The sequence below is a fragment of the Phascolarctos cinereus genome, unplaced genomic scaffold, assembly GCF_003287225.1.
Source record: "Phascolarctos cinereus isolate Bilbo 61053 unplaced genomic scaffold, phaCin_HiC Scaffold_726;HRSCAF=1367, whole genome shotgun sequence".
In the NCBI taxonomy this organism is placed as follows: Eukaryota; Metazoa; Chordata; class Mammalia; order Diprotodontia; family Phascolarctidae; genus Phascolarctos; species Phascolarctos cinereus.
Genome location: NW_027556098.1, coordinates 366,549,560 through 366,562,720, shown reverse-complemented (window position 1 = coordinate 366,562,720; position 13,161 = coordinate 366,549,560). Strand labels below are relative to the sequence as shown.

Below are 13,161 nucleotides of genomic sequence, written 5' to 3'. Positions count from 1 at the left end.
CACATGGCCTCCTGGCACAAAAGTGACCTCAAGTTTAGTTCATGTCGGGTGGAGAAGAAGGCCCTGCCAGTGTTGAGCTGACCAACTGGACATACCAGGGGAAGGCTGGCCCCCAGTGGATGAACTGGCCATGGTGACCAATGAAATGGAGAAAAGTACAAAACTGCCTAGAGTGACCCACTGGGGAACCCAACCCCCACCCCCTTTCATTTGCAGTAATAGCAAAAATTGTGATTGTCTTGGGTAGTTATTTCTTACCGAGGTTTCTGATATGGAAAATAAAAATGCAAACACTTTCAAATTCAAAGGCATTTATTAGATACTCAGATAAGGCATATATGTATTAACCACATGACATTGGAAAGCTTTGATATAAGTATGGGTTATGGTAATATAACAAGAAATCTGCCATTTCACTGGAAAGCTATAGATATAGATAGCTCTATCACATCAGCATTGCAAAGCTCTTGTGGCATTGAAAGGATATTGTTTATGTGGCATTTTAAAGGTGGGTGCACTCACATTTGGACTAATGGTCCATTGCTGTTCATCAGGTAGGATTCCTACAAAGCCATCTAGAGACAGACACCAATCAGCTTGTCTCTAAAGGAACAATCTGCTTTAGACTTAATGACTTTTTCCAGACCAGCTGCCACCTCAGCCTGATTTGACTTTTCTGGGCCATTATGGAGTTAATACATGCATTCATTCAACAAATGTTTACTAAGTTCTTCAAGTCTTCCTAGAAACCAACATCCAATTGGTCCTTTCAAACATGTTTTATCCGTTTCTCCACAGTTCATGCTGTACATTTAGCATGTTATAAATGCAGCAGCAGCACGAGATAAGCATTATTATAAACCAATTATCTATTTGATAGTGATAAGGCCTAGTTTTTTCAACTATCTTAAAAACAAATTAAACTACTGATATTCTACCTTCTTGTTCTTGTTACCTTGGGAGTGCTGGATATGGACCTAGCTACAGAACGGAAAAATAGTAGAAAAAGAGTTACACAAGGCAGGACAGGAATGATCTTGGGCTAAATGGATAGGAAAGTTTTGAGTGTGGGGACCATGATCAAGAAATTTGTTTCTACAGCAAGGGATGTAAAGAATTATAAAGGTGAGCTGCACACAGTAGGCACTTAATATGGAACTGGTTATCTTGAAGAGAAGGCTTTGGGGTCATAATGGCTGTTTTGAAGTATTTTAAGCACTGTTACCTACAAGAGGGATTTGACTTGTTCCAGAGGTCAGAACTAGAAGCAGCAAATGGACACTGAAAGGCAAATTTAGGCATCACAACAGAAAATGTTTCCTTAACAGAGCTATCCCCAAGTGGAATGGGCTATTTCAGACAGTGGCAGCAAGTTCCCTCTCATTGGAGGTCTCCAAGAAAGGCCGGCTGGCCACTAGAGGGGCAGGTTCAAGTATGAGTCATCAGGGTCCCTTCCAACTATGACACCGTATGGTTCTGTATACGAGTGATATCCTTGTCCAATAAGCAGATGTACTACAGGAGGAATAAGCTAACTGAGGAAGGCCTCCGGTGCTCTGGGTGCACACTGGATTTATAGAAGGTCACGGGAAGAAATTGCATAGGGCAAGAAGGCAGAGAGGGATGGCATTGTAATCCCTCTGGATCAAGTTGGGGTAGTAACTCTGGGCCTCTTTCCAATTCTATTTCTGGCCTTGCTTGCTCCTTTGGTAAATAGGCAGGAGATCACCAAGAGATGGTTGGGTCAGAGTTGGTGGGGAGTATATAGTAATTACTAGGCAGGGAAGAGAGGAGAATAGAGATGCTCAGGAGCTGGTTTCATAGACAGAACTGTGACCAGCCAACAGCCTCATGGGAAGAATGTTAGCCTGTAAAAAGACATGTGATTGAGGGTCAATTGGAGGAGTTGATATGGGATGGTTCTAGTAGAGTGGGTGGAAAAGGGGTGGGATAGCATGCAGTGGGAGGGACCAAAGGCTCCTTGGTTATGGAAACCCCAAGTGAGGGTCATTGGCTTCGTGAGGTCTGGACCTGGCCTTTGCAAAGGTTCTTACCTGGAACGCAGTCCCCTCTCATCTCCCACTTAAAATCTCCAGCTCCCTTCAAAATTCTCCCTGATCTGCAACAGCAGCTGGTGTACCATCCACCCACTGTTTATCGCTTACATTTTCTTACATGTATATATGTTGTTTCCCCTGTAAAATGAAAGGGAGCCTTTCATTTTAATATCGGTATCCCCAAGACCTGGAGTAGTGCCTGGCACAGAGTAGTTGCTTAATAAATACCTGCAAGTGGGCCAAGTCCCCAACAGGGGAAGAAAATCTACGCATGTGCTCAGGGGATCCACCAAGGGGCTCTTTGCTGGCCCCACAGAGAATATAGTGCTGTGCATAATTAGAATAATAATTTACATAATGCTTTAAGATTTACAAAGGGCTTTTCCTCACAACAACCCTGTGAGGTAGGTAATACAAATATTATCCCCATTTAAAAAAAAGAGGAAACTCAGGCACACAGGGGTTGAGTAGTCGCCCAGGGTCACAAAATGAAAGTGTCAGAGCCAAGACTCACACTCAGATTCTGTGACCAGAGTCTAGCAGGTAGATGACACAGGTAATTAATTACAACACACATTACACGAAAAGTGCATAATAGAGGTGCAAAGTGCTATGCAAAGTTCAAGAGGGAAGTCTTGTTATAACAGGAGAGGGTTCAGGAAGGCTTCCTGCAGGTAAAGGCATCCACAAGCTGGACTGAATCAGAACAAAGGCAAAGAAAGTGCAGGCCTACATTCCTGGGAGAGGGTTTTACACCTGCAGGTCTTAAGAGTCTCAGAATTCATCGCCTCAGAGAGTTCAATAAAAGCTTAGGGGAGGCAGCCAGCAGAGACCATGCAGTGAAGTGGGAATTAGGAGATCTGACACTGAACACTGTGCTGAGTTTCTTCCCCTTTCTAAGCCTCAGTTTCCTAATTTGTAAAATGAGGGGTTTAGGCTAGATCATCTTTCTTTTTTTGGGCAGTGGAGTTTTGCTTTTTGGTGAGGCAATTGGGGTTAAGTGACTTGCCCAGGGTCACAGAGTTAGTAAGTAGATCATCTTTAAGGTCCTTTCCAAGGTTCCAAGCAATCATGGTTTAATTATGCAAAAGTTTTTGCAACCTCAAGCAAACTTGAAATGTAAAAAATAACTTGAGTCTGCCTTCACTTTTTTAAGAATCTAGGTTAAAATTCTACTTTGGAAGAGCAGTAACAGGAAATGGTCCTCTAATTCTTGTGCCAAGTGGGCAACACAGGCAAACTGAGACTTAAACTAGGTCTGTGGTTGGAGCAGGAGCATTCACTAGCCACCCAAGGTGGTCTAGGGAGAAAAGGATGCTGGTCTGAAACGGGTTGTTCTTCTCTCCAATAACAGCAGCCTAGCAACCTGTAACTAACTTGTCAATTTGTTATGAAGTCCCCAGTTAGCCATTAGTCTCTCTCCTAACACTACCCCATTTTGTGTCTCAATGCACTCAGACATCACAGCTTCTCTTTTATACTAGGCTTTAGGCTCCCACCACCCTGTATTATACACGGTACCCAGTACAGAGCCTTGCACATAGTAGGTGCTCAATTTAAAAAAACCAACTGTATCTGTGATTTCACTGGCAGAAGGAGCACCTCTACCTTCTCTGCAAATAGTCTTGCCCAGGGCATTGAGAGATGAAATAACTTGCCCCAAACCACAAAGCTTGTGTGTCAGAGGCAAGACGAGAACCCAGCTCTCCAGCCATCACATGATGCCTCTCAGCTCCAATGAATACCTGCTGAATGAATTAACTATCCTTTCCTGCGTCTTGCCCGTGTTGCAGTTTTGGTGGGGCACAGATGCAACCACAACTCCAGGTCCTCAGTCATTCCCAACTTTTTAATGGAGGGTAAGGTGGGAAGGAATGGAGAGATTATCAGAATCCGTGAACACTACTTTCTTTTGAAGTCATTGGCTAAATGTATAACCACTGTTAAGAATTAATCGTCTTGCTTTGCAATTATAATTTAATTAAGGAATAGAAAAAAATATTTATAATAACTCTCTCATGGAAGCCTCGTTTCCTTAATTTATAAACCAAGGCAATTGCTTCAGGTTTCCTCAACCCCTTCAGGTTTCTGGGAGCCTTGCACTTTGGACTACTACTGTCAGCTAGATTACATAACAAACGCTTTAACTCTGAAGTCCGATGACCCTAAACCCCAAGCCCAGTTAGGGCCCAGGCCAAAGTCTCATGATTTTAACAGGGCCTCCCCTCGTCCCTGGCCACTCCAGCATGTGGTGGCTGAAGCTAAAGGATCCTTAAAGTATAATTCCACCAAGGGCACTGATGTCACAGCTGCCTGATGAGAAGAACAAGGCAGATGACCTTTACCTACCTGGCTGGCTAATGGTTTCTGTGCAAGACAGCCCAGAGGCACAAGACACATTGAACACAAAGCATCAACAGTGTTTGAGACTTGGGCTCATTAACGGATTCAGGCAGGGAAAAGGCTACTTTCAAAATAAAAAGGTCCACACTTAACCCCAATTGCCTTAAAATAAATAAATAAATAAATAATAGAAGAGTCTAGTAATTGGGGAATTCTCACATCATAGCTCTACTAAACAAGCTTTGCCAAATGCCACACTTACAACTGGGTTGTTTTCTGTGCACACACTGACGAAACTGTGACCACTGATGAATCAAATGCTTCCTTGTTTGTAAGCTGGATACACTAAAGTGTGTTTTTAGAGGGTCCAATTCCCAGTTAAACCTTTTTGAAAAGAGAGGTGTGAAGGGATACCACTATATACCCATCACATTAGCAAAGATCATTAAAAATTATCAGATTCAATGTTTGTAGGGCTACTGAGAAAGATACACTGATAATGTTGGCAGAGGGGTGAACTGGTACACTCTCGTTTTAATATTGCAAGAACAATATGCAATGTGACTCCACATATAACCTCTATCAAATTACTTAACATTGTAGGGAAAGAGGAGGTGACAGAAGGAGGGAGAAAATTTGGAACTCAAAGTTTTGGAAAACTGAGTATTAAAAACTGGCTTTATGTGTAACTGGAAAAAATAAAATGCTATTTTAAAAATATATACAATGTGACTCACGAAAGGGATCACACCCCTTGATCAAGTGATTTCATCTCAAGAACTATATTCTAAGGACATTGTTAAGAGGGAAAAAAAATTATGGTTGTGTTTAAATTATTCATAACAATAGCTATCCCTTCCACATGGGGGGAGGGGAAGGGAAATTAGGGCACGGCACTTCCATGATCTGGAAAATCCATGTAAAATTTTTTGGCCCTCCCTTCATAGCAGAGAAGTAGTCTGAATGTATTCTTTTTCTTTTATGAGGTGTTTACAATACCTTATTGTAAAATTTGGGTTAAATATTTGATCACAGGCTCTGTGTCATCTGTTGGCTTCCGCAAAACTCCCCCCAAATTCCCCATTTAATTTCTTATGCCAATCCCCAATATATCAAAACCTCAATGGGGAAAATCTCGATGTGGAAGGGATAACTGTACTTTAACTGAAAATCTCCTCTTTATCCAAATGGAAAATGGTAGAATAATCATGGTTAAGAGATTATTGTTTTCCCAGAGAGAGTGTCAAATAGAGAATACAAAAAATTATGGAAAGAGCAAACAGCTCTATCAACAATTTAATGCCACGCTTGTTTTCCCAGTTGTGCCAATAGTTTTACAATTTTAAACCATTTTTTGTCAATTTTTGATGGGTATAAGGTGGTATTTCATCTCACTTTAATATAATAAATATCAATTGCTATTATGATTATATTTAAAAAGCAACAAAACTTTTAAATACAGAGATGGAAGACACTAAAAGAGAACACAAAACAAAAAAATTTACTTTGTTAAAGTTTATGTACATAGACATGTTTTAATCAAAATATAAAAAAGTTTGGAGTTTATGGTTTTATTTGGGCTTTTATTCCTTCTATCCTTTGAATTTTGCTGAGATTATTATTTAGCCTGCGGTAAATTATTTTATATAGAAAATGAGAACTACATCCCCTTTATTCTTTCTTCCACTTGAAGTGGTAAGTTTAGCTATATAAAACCAAAACTGGTCTCCCTTCATTTTCGTTTTTAATGAGCATCAAATACCATTAAAAGACAAAAAACAAATTGTTTTGAAATTAAATATTCCCTTTCTATTCCAATACTCTTTTCACCTTCCTACAGATTTTCCTTTTCTTTAGGGAAGGCAAAAGATGATTTCCATTTCTCTGTACCACCCTCTCATTCAAGCTTCGGATTTGGTAAGACAAACTCTGCCTCAGTTTTTCTCATCTATAAAAGCCATGTGTCGAGACTGTAGGTTACTCACAATCTTTCCTTCTATTTCCATACCTTTTCCCACTTCTTCGTCAGAAAGAGACAACTGTGTTTCTGAGTCTTTGGTTACAATAATCACATAGGACCTGTGAGATTCAAGGATATTGGCCACCACCACCTGATGACAATAAGTCTTCAGAGCTCTCCGGGCATGATCAATTACAAGGGAGGGGTCTGTCTCCAACTTAAAGGAAATTACAAATGCCTTAGGAGCCCAATCTTTAACAAGAGGAGAAAGCATTTTTGGCACCATCTTCATCGTTATCTGCAATGGAAAAGAAAGGTTTAACACCAGGAAAAAAAAAAGTTCATATAAGAGGTCCCTGTCAACGGTAATCAAGGGAACCTGGAATGGGGTTTCCAACTAAGTTCCTGCTCATAAAGGCACTACCAATTTCAGAGATCCATAGAACTGGATAGGACTTTCAAGGGCATCCAGCTTCACCCTTACCCAGTGTGTGAATCCCTTCTAGAATACAATCATTTAAATGAGGTAGCTCATCAATCTCATCTGTGTATTTCTAGGGGAGAAAATGGTTTTCTGATGAGTACCCCCAGCATTACAATAAGATGTGAAGAGAAATGGAAATAATCTTAAGAGCTGGCAGAAATAAGGTCCGTGTTTTTGTCAGCTTAACTGGCTAATTTGCACCTAAACACCCAGGTTTGCCGAACATCTCCCCATCAGATGGAAATCAGAACAATAGCACTCTTTCAACATGCAGCTGTCTGGATGTCTAGTTGAAAAACCTAAGTACAGTAGAACTCTTAAGAGGTTGTATATTGTGAGGATGCTGATGGTCTGTGGGCCCAATCATGTCCCTTGAAGCCTACGTCTGTATGAACCTGATACAAGGTCAGGTTACAAATTTAATAGGTCTTAGTACAGTTCCCCTAGCACCAGTCCATTAGAAAGGTTCCATTATTATATTTATCCAGACTTTCACCCTTGTATTCTAATCTAGCTTTACAATTAACTGCAGAAGACTGATCAATACACCAAAGTTTCTGGCAGGTCTTTCTAAGAGTATGTGGGCAGGCAATGAACTGAATATCAAAAATGTTTAATCCTCTCTTCTAGTACAATCACTCCTTGATTTCTTCAATTAAAAGAGTGGCTACTGTCCAAGGTAACTCAAAATTTCCACTTGTAGCAACCTTCAAGATGGACATTACTGACCAACTTTTATGACCAACTGACCAAAATTAAACTTTTTCTGAGGAATTTAAAGTGCATTAAATTTTTATTTTTAACAGAGAATCTTTTTTCTTTACCAACATCTACATGAAACAGTAACACATGCTCTATAATTCCACGGTCCCCTTTAAGTTTGCTAAAAGTACGTTAAGGTTTGGGAAGCAAAGCTTTATCTAAATTGGCCCAACAGCAGTTCCTTGAGTTCAGTATCATTTCCTACCCCCAAACCTTTGAAGAAACGGTTCAAGATTCCCACAGTGTGTTGTCTTCTCCAGGAAGGCTTTCCTAATCCCCTTGGTTGTGAATGCACTTACCCTCACTCTCCAGTTGGTATGTATAAGTTTATGCTGGCATGTGGTATACACCCCAATCTCCAGGGCAGGAACAGGTTTCCATTTTATCTTTGTATCCCTAATGCTGAACATTGTGACTTGAACAGGAGATGCTTTCAAATATTTGTGGACTGGCCTAAATTACCAAGAGCTTTTCCAGGTAGGATCTGCCAGATATCAAGATCTTAAGGATAAATACAGAGATCATGGGAGACTTCATGCTAGCATTCAAATTTAGCTCATGTTTCCCTCTATAAACAATCATCTTTTCAGTAACTAAGGTATTTATTCTATTTCTCACTAAGTGCTCATCTCCTACTCAGCACTACCAAAAAAACCAGCAGATCCCATGGGTACAATCATCACTTATATGTAGATGACTCCCAGATAACCCACAGGTCTAGCAGTAGTCCTTCTACCAAGTTTCCAATCCTGCATCACTTGATGTTTCATCATTTTGAAATGTATATCGTAGGGAGCTAGGTGGTGCCACCATGCACAGAGCACCAGGCCTGGGGTCAGGAAGACATGTTCATGAGTTCAAATCCAGCCTCAGTCACTCACTAGTGTGTGACCCTGGCCAAGTCACTTAACCTTGTTTGCAAAATGAGCTGGAGAAGGAAACAGCAAACCACTCCAGTATCCTGGCCAAGAAAACGCTAAATGGGGTCATGAAGAGTTGGAAACAGCTGAACAAAAACAGGTATCCTGAACTCAACATCTCAACACTGTCACCCAGGTTCACAACCTGAGAATCATCCATAAAGCCCTGCTCCTCCTCACTCCTACCCCTTCTTGACCACTCACACAGCCATCATTCTAGTTTAGGTCCTTAACCTTCCCACCCAGGTTGTTACAATAACCTCTTAATTGGATTCCCTGTTCCAAGTCTCTTTCTTTTCCAATTCATCCTCCACACAGCTGCCAAAATATTTCTTAATCACGGGTCTCAACATGTTACTCTCCTGCTCAATGAACTCCAACAGCTCTCTAGAATCAAATACATTCATTTGGTAATTTTTAAAGCCTTTCACAACCTGACTTCAAACTTTCTTTCCTTCCTTATTATAATTCCTCCCCTCCATGTAGTCTTGCTCCAGCTAATTTGGCTGTCTGTCCCCCCAAGCAGGGAAGGCACTATCAACTCACTTGTTTCTCGGGATCCCAAATTTCCTTCAAATATCTGCTTAAATGCCATTTGTTACATGAGGCCTTCCCAGATCCCCCTTGCTGCTAGTGCCAAAGTTACCTTGTCTGTACATATATATGTATTATGTACGTATATCATACATGTTGTCTTCCCCCAAAAGAAAGAAAGTTTCTTGAGGGCTAGGATGTTTTATTTTTGCCTCTATAACCTTAATACCTAGCACAATAGTTGGCACATTGCTTGAAGGGCATGTAGGCAGGAAAAGAGAAAAAGAGGCAGAATGGGTTTTAAAATATTGTCAACAGCCACACAACATTTTCAACAGTTATTAAAAGTGAGATTTGGCAGGCAGATAAAATAAAGCCAGGGTCCTTTAGAAGTCTTACAGATGACAGCTGTGGAAGTGGAAAAGTGCTGAGCACAGCACCTGGCACAGAGCAGGTGTTATATAAATGCTTATTCCTTTTCCCTCCCGGTCCTTTTATTCTACAATTGAAGAAACTGATACCCAGAAAGTAATATGCAAAAATTACTTTGATATGATAGAAAGGTCAGTTTTAATGCCTGGCACATAGTAGGTGCTTAATAAATGTCATTTGACTGAATATGCTTCTCTAATTCATGAAGCAGTCTAATACGTAAATTTATTTAAAGCTTGGGAAGATTATGTCTATGAAAAAAGAATAGATAAAATTTTCTTAGTATATTTTTATAAAAGATAATACACTAATCTGAACACAGACCACACCTAAAATGGGCTGTCAAAAAGAGACAGTCATATTATTACAAATACCACTAATTATAAATGGTACTTGGATTTTATGTAAGTCAGATTTGAAGGAAATATATGCTTAATATGGACCAATATAGTGTATAGTCTTGATTTAGATAAAGAGTTTAGGAGGCAGCTAGGTGATGAAGTGGATAGGGCACCGGCCCTGGATTCAGGAGGACCTGAGTTCAATTCAGGCCTCAGACACATAGTGTTTACTAGCTGTGTGACTCTGGGCAAGTCACTTAACCCCACTGCCTAGGCAAAACAAAAAAAAAATAGATAAACAGTTTATTTTGAAGTTAAGGGAAAATTTGAGAAGGAGCTACAGAGGAGATAAGGAGTAAGTAAATAAATCAGGGTTCCACTACTTAACGTGGTCCCTTTAGTCCTGTTCCCATGGAATCCCATCAGAATTAACAAAAGATTTCTGGAAAGCCCATAGGATTGATGTGGGTGCTCTAGATCTCTAATAAAGATATCTAGAACACTGCTGCTCTTACCACTGGACATCAGTGCTAAGACAAAATTGAGTTAAACACCTGAACTTCTAAAAACTGGTTAAGCCCCTTAGTTTTATAAACGACTTCTGCACAGCATAAAGGTAAACTTGAGTTCTGAAAGGCTATGTTAATGGAATACAAGCTCTGGCAGGTCCCATCAAGCTGAAAAGGATTCTCATTATAATGAACCATCTATCTGTCATCCAAGAACCAATCTAGCTAAATTCCGCCAGGCTTATCACTAGGTTGACAAAACAGTGATTCATTTTTTCAGTCACAGTAACTCTGTGGATGGGACTTGAAGCGGTTGTCATCTATGTATAAAGAAGAGATACTCACAAGGATGACACTGCATCCTAGAAGTATTTCAAAAAGGTGTTTTGGTGTTAGGGTTGGAGAAGGAAGTATTCGATCTGATAAGAAAGGAAAGAGGTGGAGGCCAAGGTTCACTAAAGACATAAAGGGTATCTTTAAGGAAAGGGGGAAAGACTGCAGAAAGGGCTTGGATTAGATAAACTCCACTGCGCCCCACAGCTCCAACACTATGATTATATACCTAAGCTATCCTCTTTAAACACACACAATTTCTGCAGAACCACTGGCAAAGGTTATTACACATCTTATCAATAGGCTTTTAAATTTATAGATTATATTTAGGTAATTCTAAACCTAGTTCTAACCTAACAGTCTCTAGATTTATGAGAATCCTGGACCACAATGCTTTGGCCTATGTATCAGCCTGACTATAGAAAAGCCTAATTCAAACAACGAGCAAGCTGGTCCATGCTCAGACACATAAGTCTCGATGGGAAAAATAAGTCTTACACACCTGCAAAGGGCCTCCAGAGGACTGGATCTTATGCTCAGGCATTTCAGAGGCAGGCACATAGAAATCCGACACAGCCGCAGCAAGGTAAAACATTGCAGAGGAGCCTGCAAAGAAAAACAGTGACAAAGCACAGTGGATAGAATGCCTGACTCGGGGAGAGGAACGGTGTCAAGGTGTGAGTTCTGATCCTGCTTCGGATACATATTAGCTATATGACCCTGAGCAGGGCGATTACGATAGCAGTGCCTACTTCCCAGGGCTGCTGTGAGGATCCAGTGACATCGTAATGGAGAAGAGCTTAGCACAGTGCCCAACACATACATAGTAAGTGCTACGTAAATGCCAGCTGTTACTAAGTGGGCCGGAGGGCCTTCAAGGTCCCTTCCAGCTGTACAGTTACGCTGCTATGGAAGGGGCGGGGAGAGCGCAGAGGATAGGAAAGGAGCCGGCGGCGGGCAGTCAAGGTCACCGGGCGGAGGCGATACAGGGCTGGGTCTGGATCTTGCCCACGCACCAAGCGGGGTTGAGCGCCTGGGCCGCGGCCTGAAGCAGGTGCAGGTAGTCGTTCAGGGTGGTGAATTCCACGGCCAGGAAGGTGCCGGCTTCGGCGGCCTCCTGGTAGGTGAGCAGGGCGTCGGCAAAGCCCGGCAGTGCAGAGGCCTCGGCCTCTAAGAGCAGGCGGCCTCCGGGTGCCTCGGCCTCCCTCCGGGTGGGCCGCAGAGCCGCGAGCCAGGTCTGCGGCGGGAAGTGGTGTGCGAAGGGGAAGGAGGAGCGCGCGCGGTGCAGGAACAGCACCCCGTAGCCGGTGCGCAGGAAGCACTCGGCCGAGACCGCGCCACGCCGCCCGCTGCTGAAGTTGTCCAGGAAGCGCACGGGGCGCGCCTCCAGAGGCACCTTGGTGCCGCCCGACGTGATGAGCACCACCCGCCGGCCCTGCGCGGCCCATCCGCGCGGCGAAGCTCTGCATGAGCGCGGCGCTCCGCGCCACGCCGGGAGGCTCCGGGAACTCGGAGTTCAGAATCGTTTCCGCCATCGGTCTGGATACTAGCACCTGACCTGCGCCGCCGCTGCCAATCAGCCTGAGTCCAGTCTACTGCGCAGCCGCCTGGGGTGGGGGGACGCCGGAGCCGCCTGCGTCGCCTTAGCAACGGCGGCGCGGCTGGGCGACCAGAGCCCAGAAAGGAGCGGCGGGCGGGAGCCTCCTCCGCAACTCTAGCCAGAGAGTCAGTGGCGGCCGCGGGAGCCAGGGTCCTTTTCTTTCAGCCTAGAGAAGCACACCCCCCCACACACACTTCATCAAGTGTTATAAAGAGCTTAGGTAGGCTATGCCGGTGCCCAAGCTCCGTGCTGATCTCTCATTTCCTTGCTATATTTCTGCCAGGACGGAAGGGAACTGGAAAAGAATCCTCCCTACATAATAAACCTGACAGGAAGTTGCCCAGCTTCTGGGTTAGGGGGAAGCTCACTACTTCTCCAGGCAGCCCTAGCCCAATTGCTCTAAATGTTTGGAAATCAATCCTGACCTCAAGGCTAAATCAGTGTCTTTGCAACTTCTATTCACGATTCCTGTTTCTGCCTTCGGGGCCAAACAGGGCAAGTCTAATCCGTCTTCCACATGACAGCCCTTCAGATATTTGATTTCCCTGTTGAGTCTTCTTTTCTCCAGGCCAAACATGTCCCCAGCTCCTCCAACAGGACCCGAGGAAGGTCCTTAACTCTTTTGGACACCATGGTGCTCCTGGAGTTCTCTGGTTAACGAGGGTCCAGGGAGTGAAAGCAGATTACCTGGGCCAACCCCTTCATTTGACAGATGAAATTGTGGTACAGGGAGGGGAAAGGACTCCCCCAAAATTATGCTGATAGGGAGAAGCAGGACCCTGACTGAACCGCAGGTGCTGTAATTAGAAACCACCGCTTTCCCAAGGCGCACGTGCAAAGAGGGAACAGGCAGCGGCAGCCTGAGAGCGCCCTCTGCTGTCCTGCG

General features: G+C 43.1%; 1 protein-coding gene across 1 annotated transcript; it reads right to left on the bottom strand.

The window, feature by feature from the left end:
- Nucleotides 1-294: 294 nt before the first annotated feature.
- Nucleotides 295-12,269, bottom strand: PPCS (phosphopantothenoylcysteine synthetase). Its single transcript, XM_020983430.2, is given in 4 exon segments — nucleotides 295-6,658; nucleotides 11,178-11,281; nucleotides 11,684-12,113; nucleotides 12,115-12,269. Coding segments are annotated over 4 exon segments (954 nt in total). The 5' UTR covers nucleotides 12,211-12,269; the 3' UTR covers nucleotides 295-6,334.
- Between the last annotated feature and the right edge of the window lie 892 nt (nucleotides 12,270-13,161).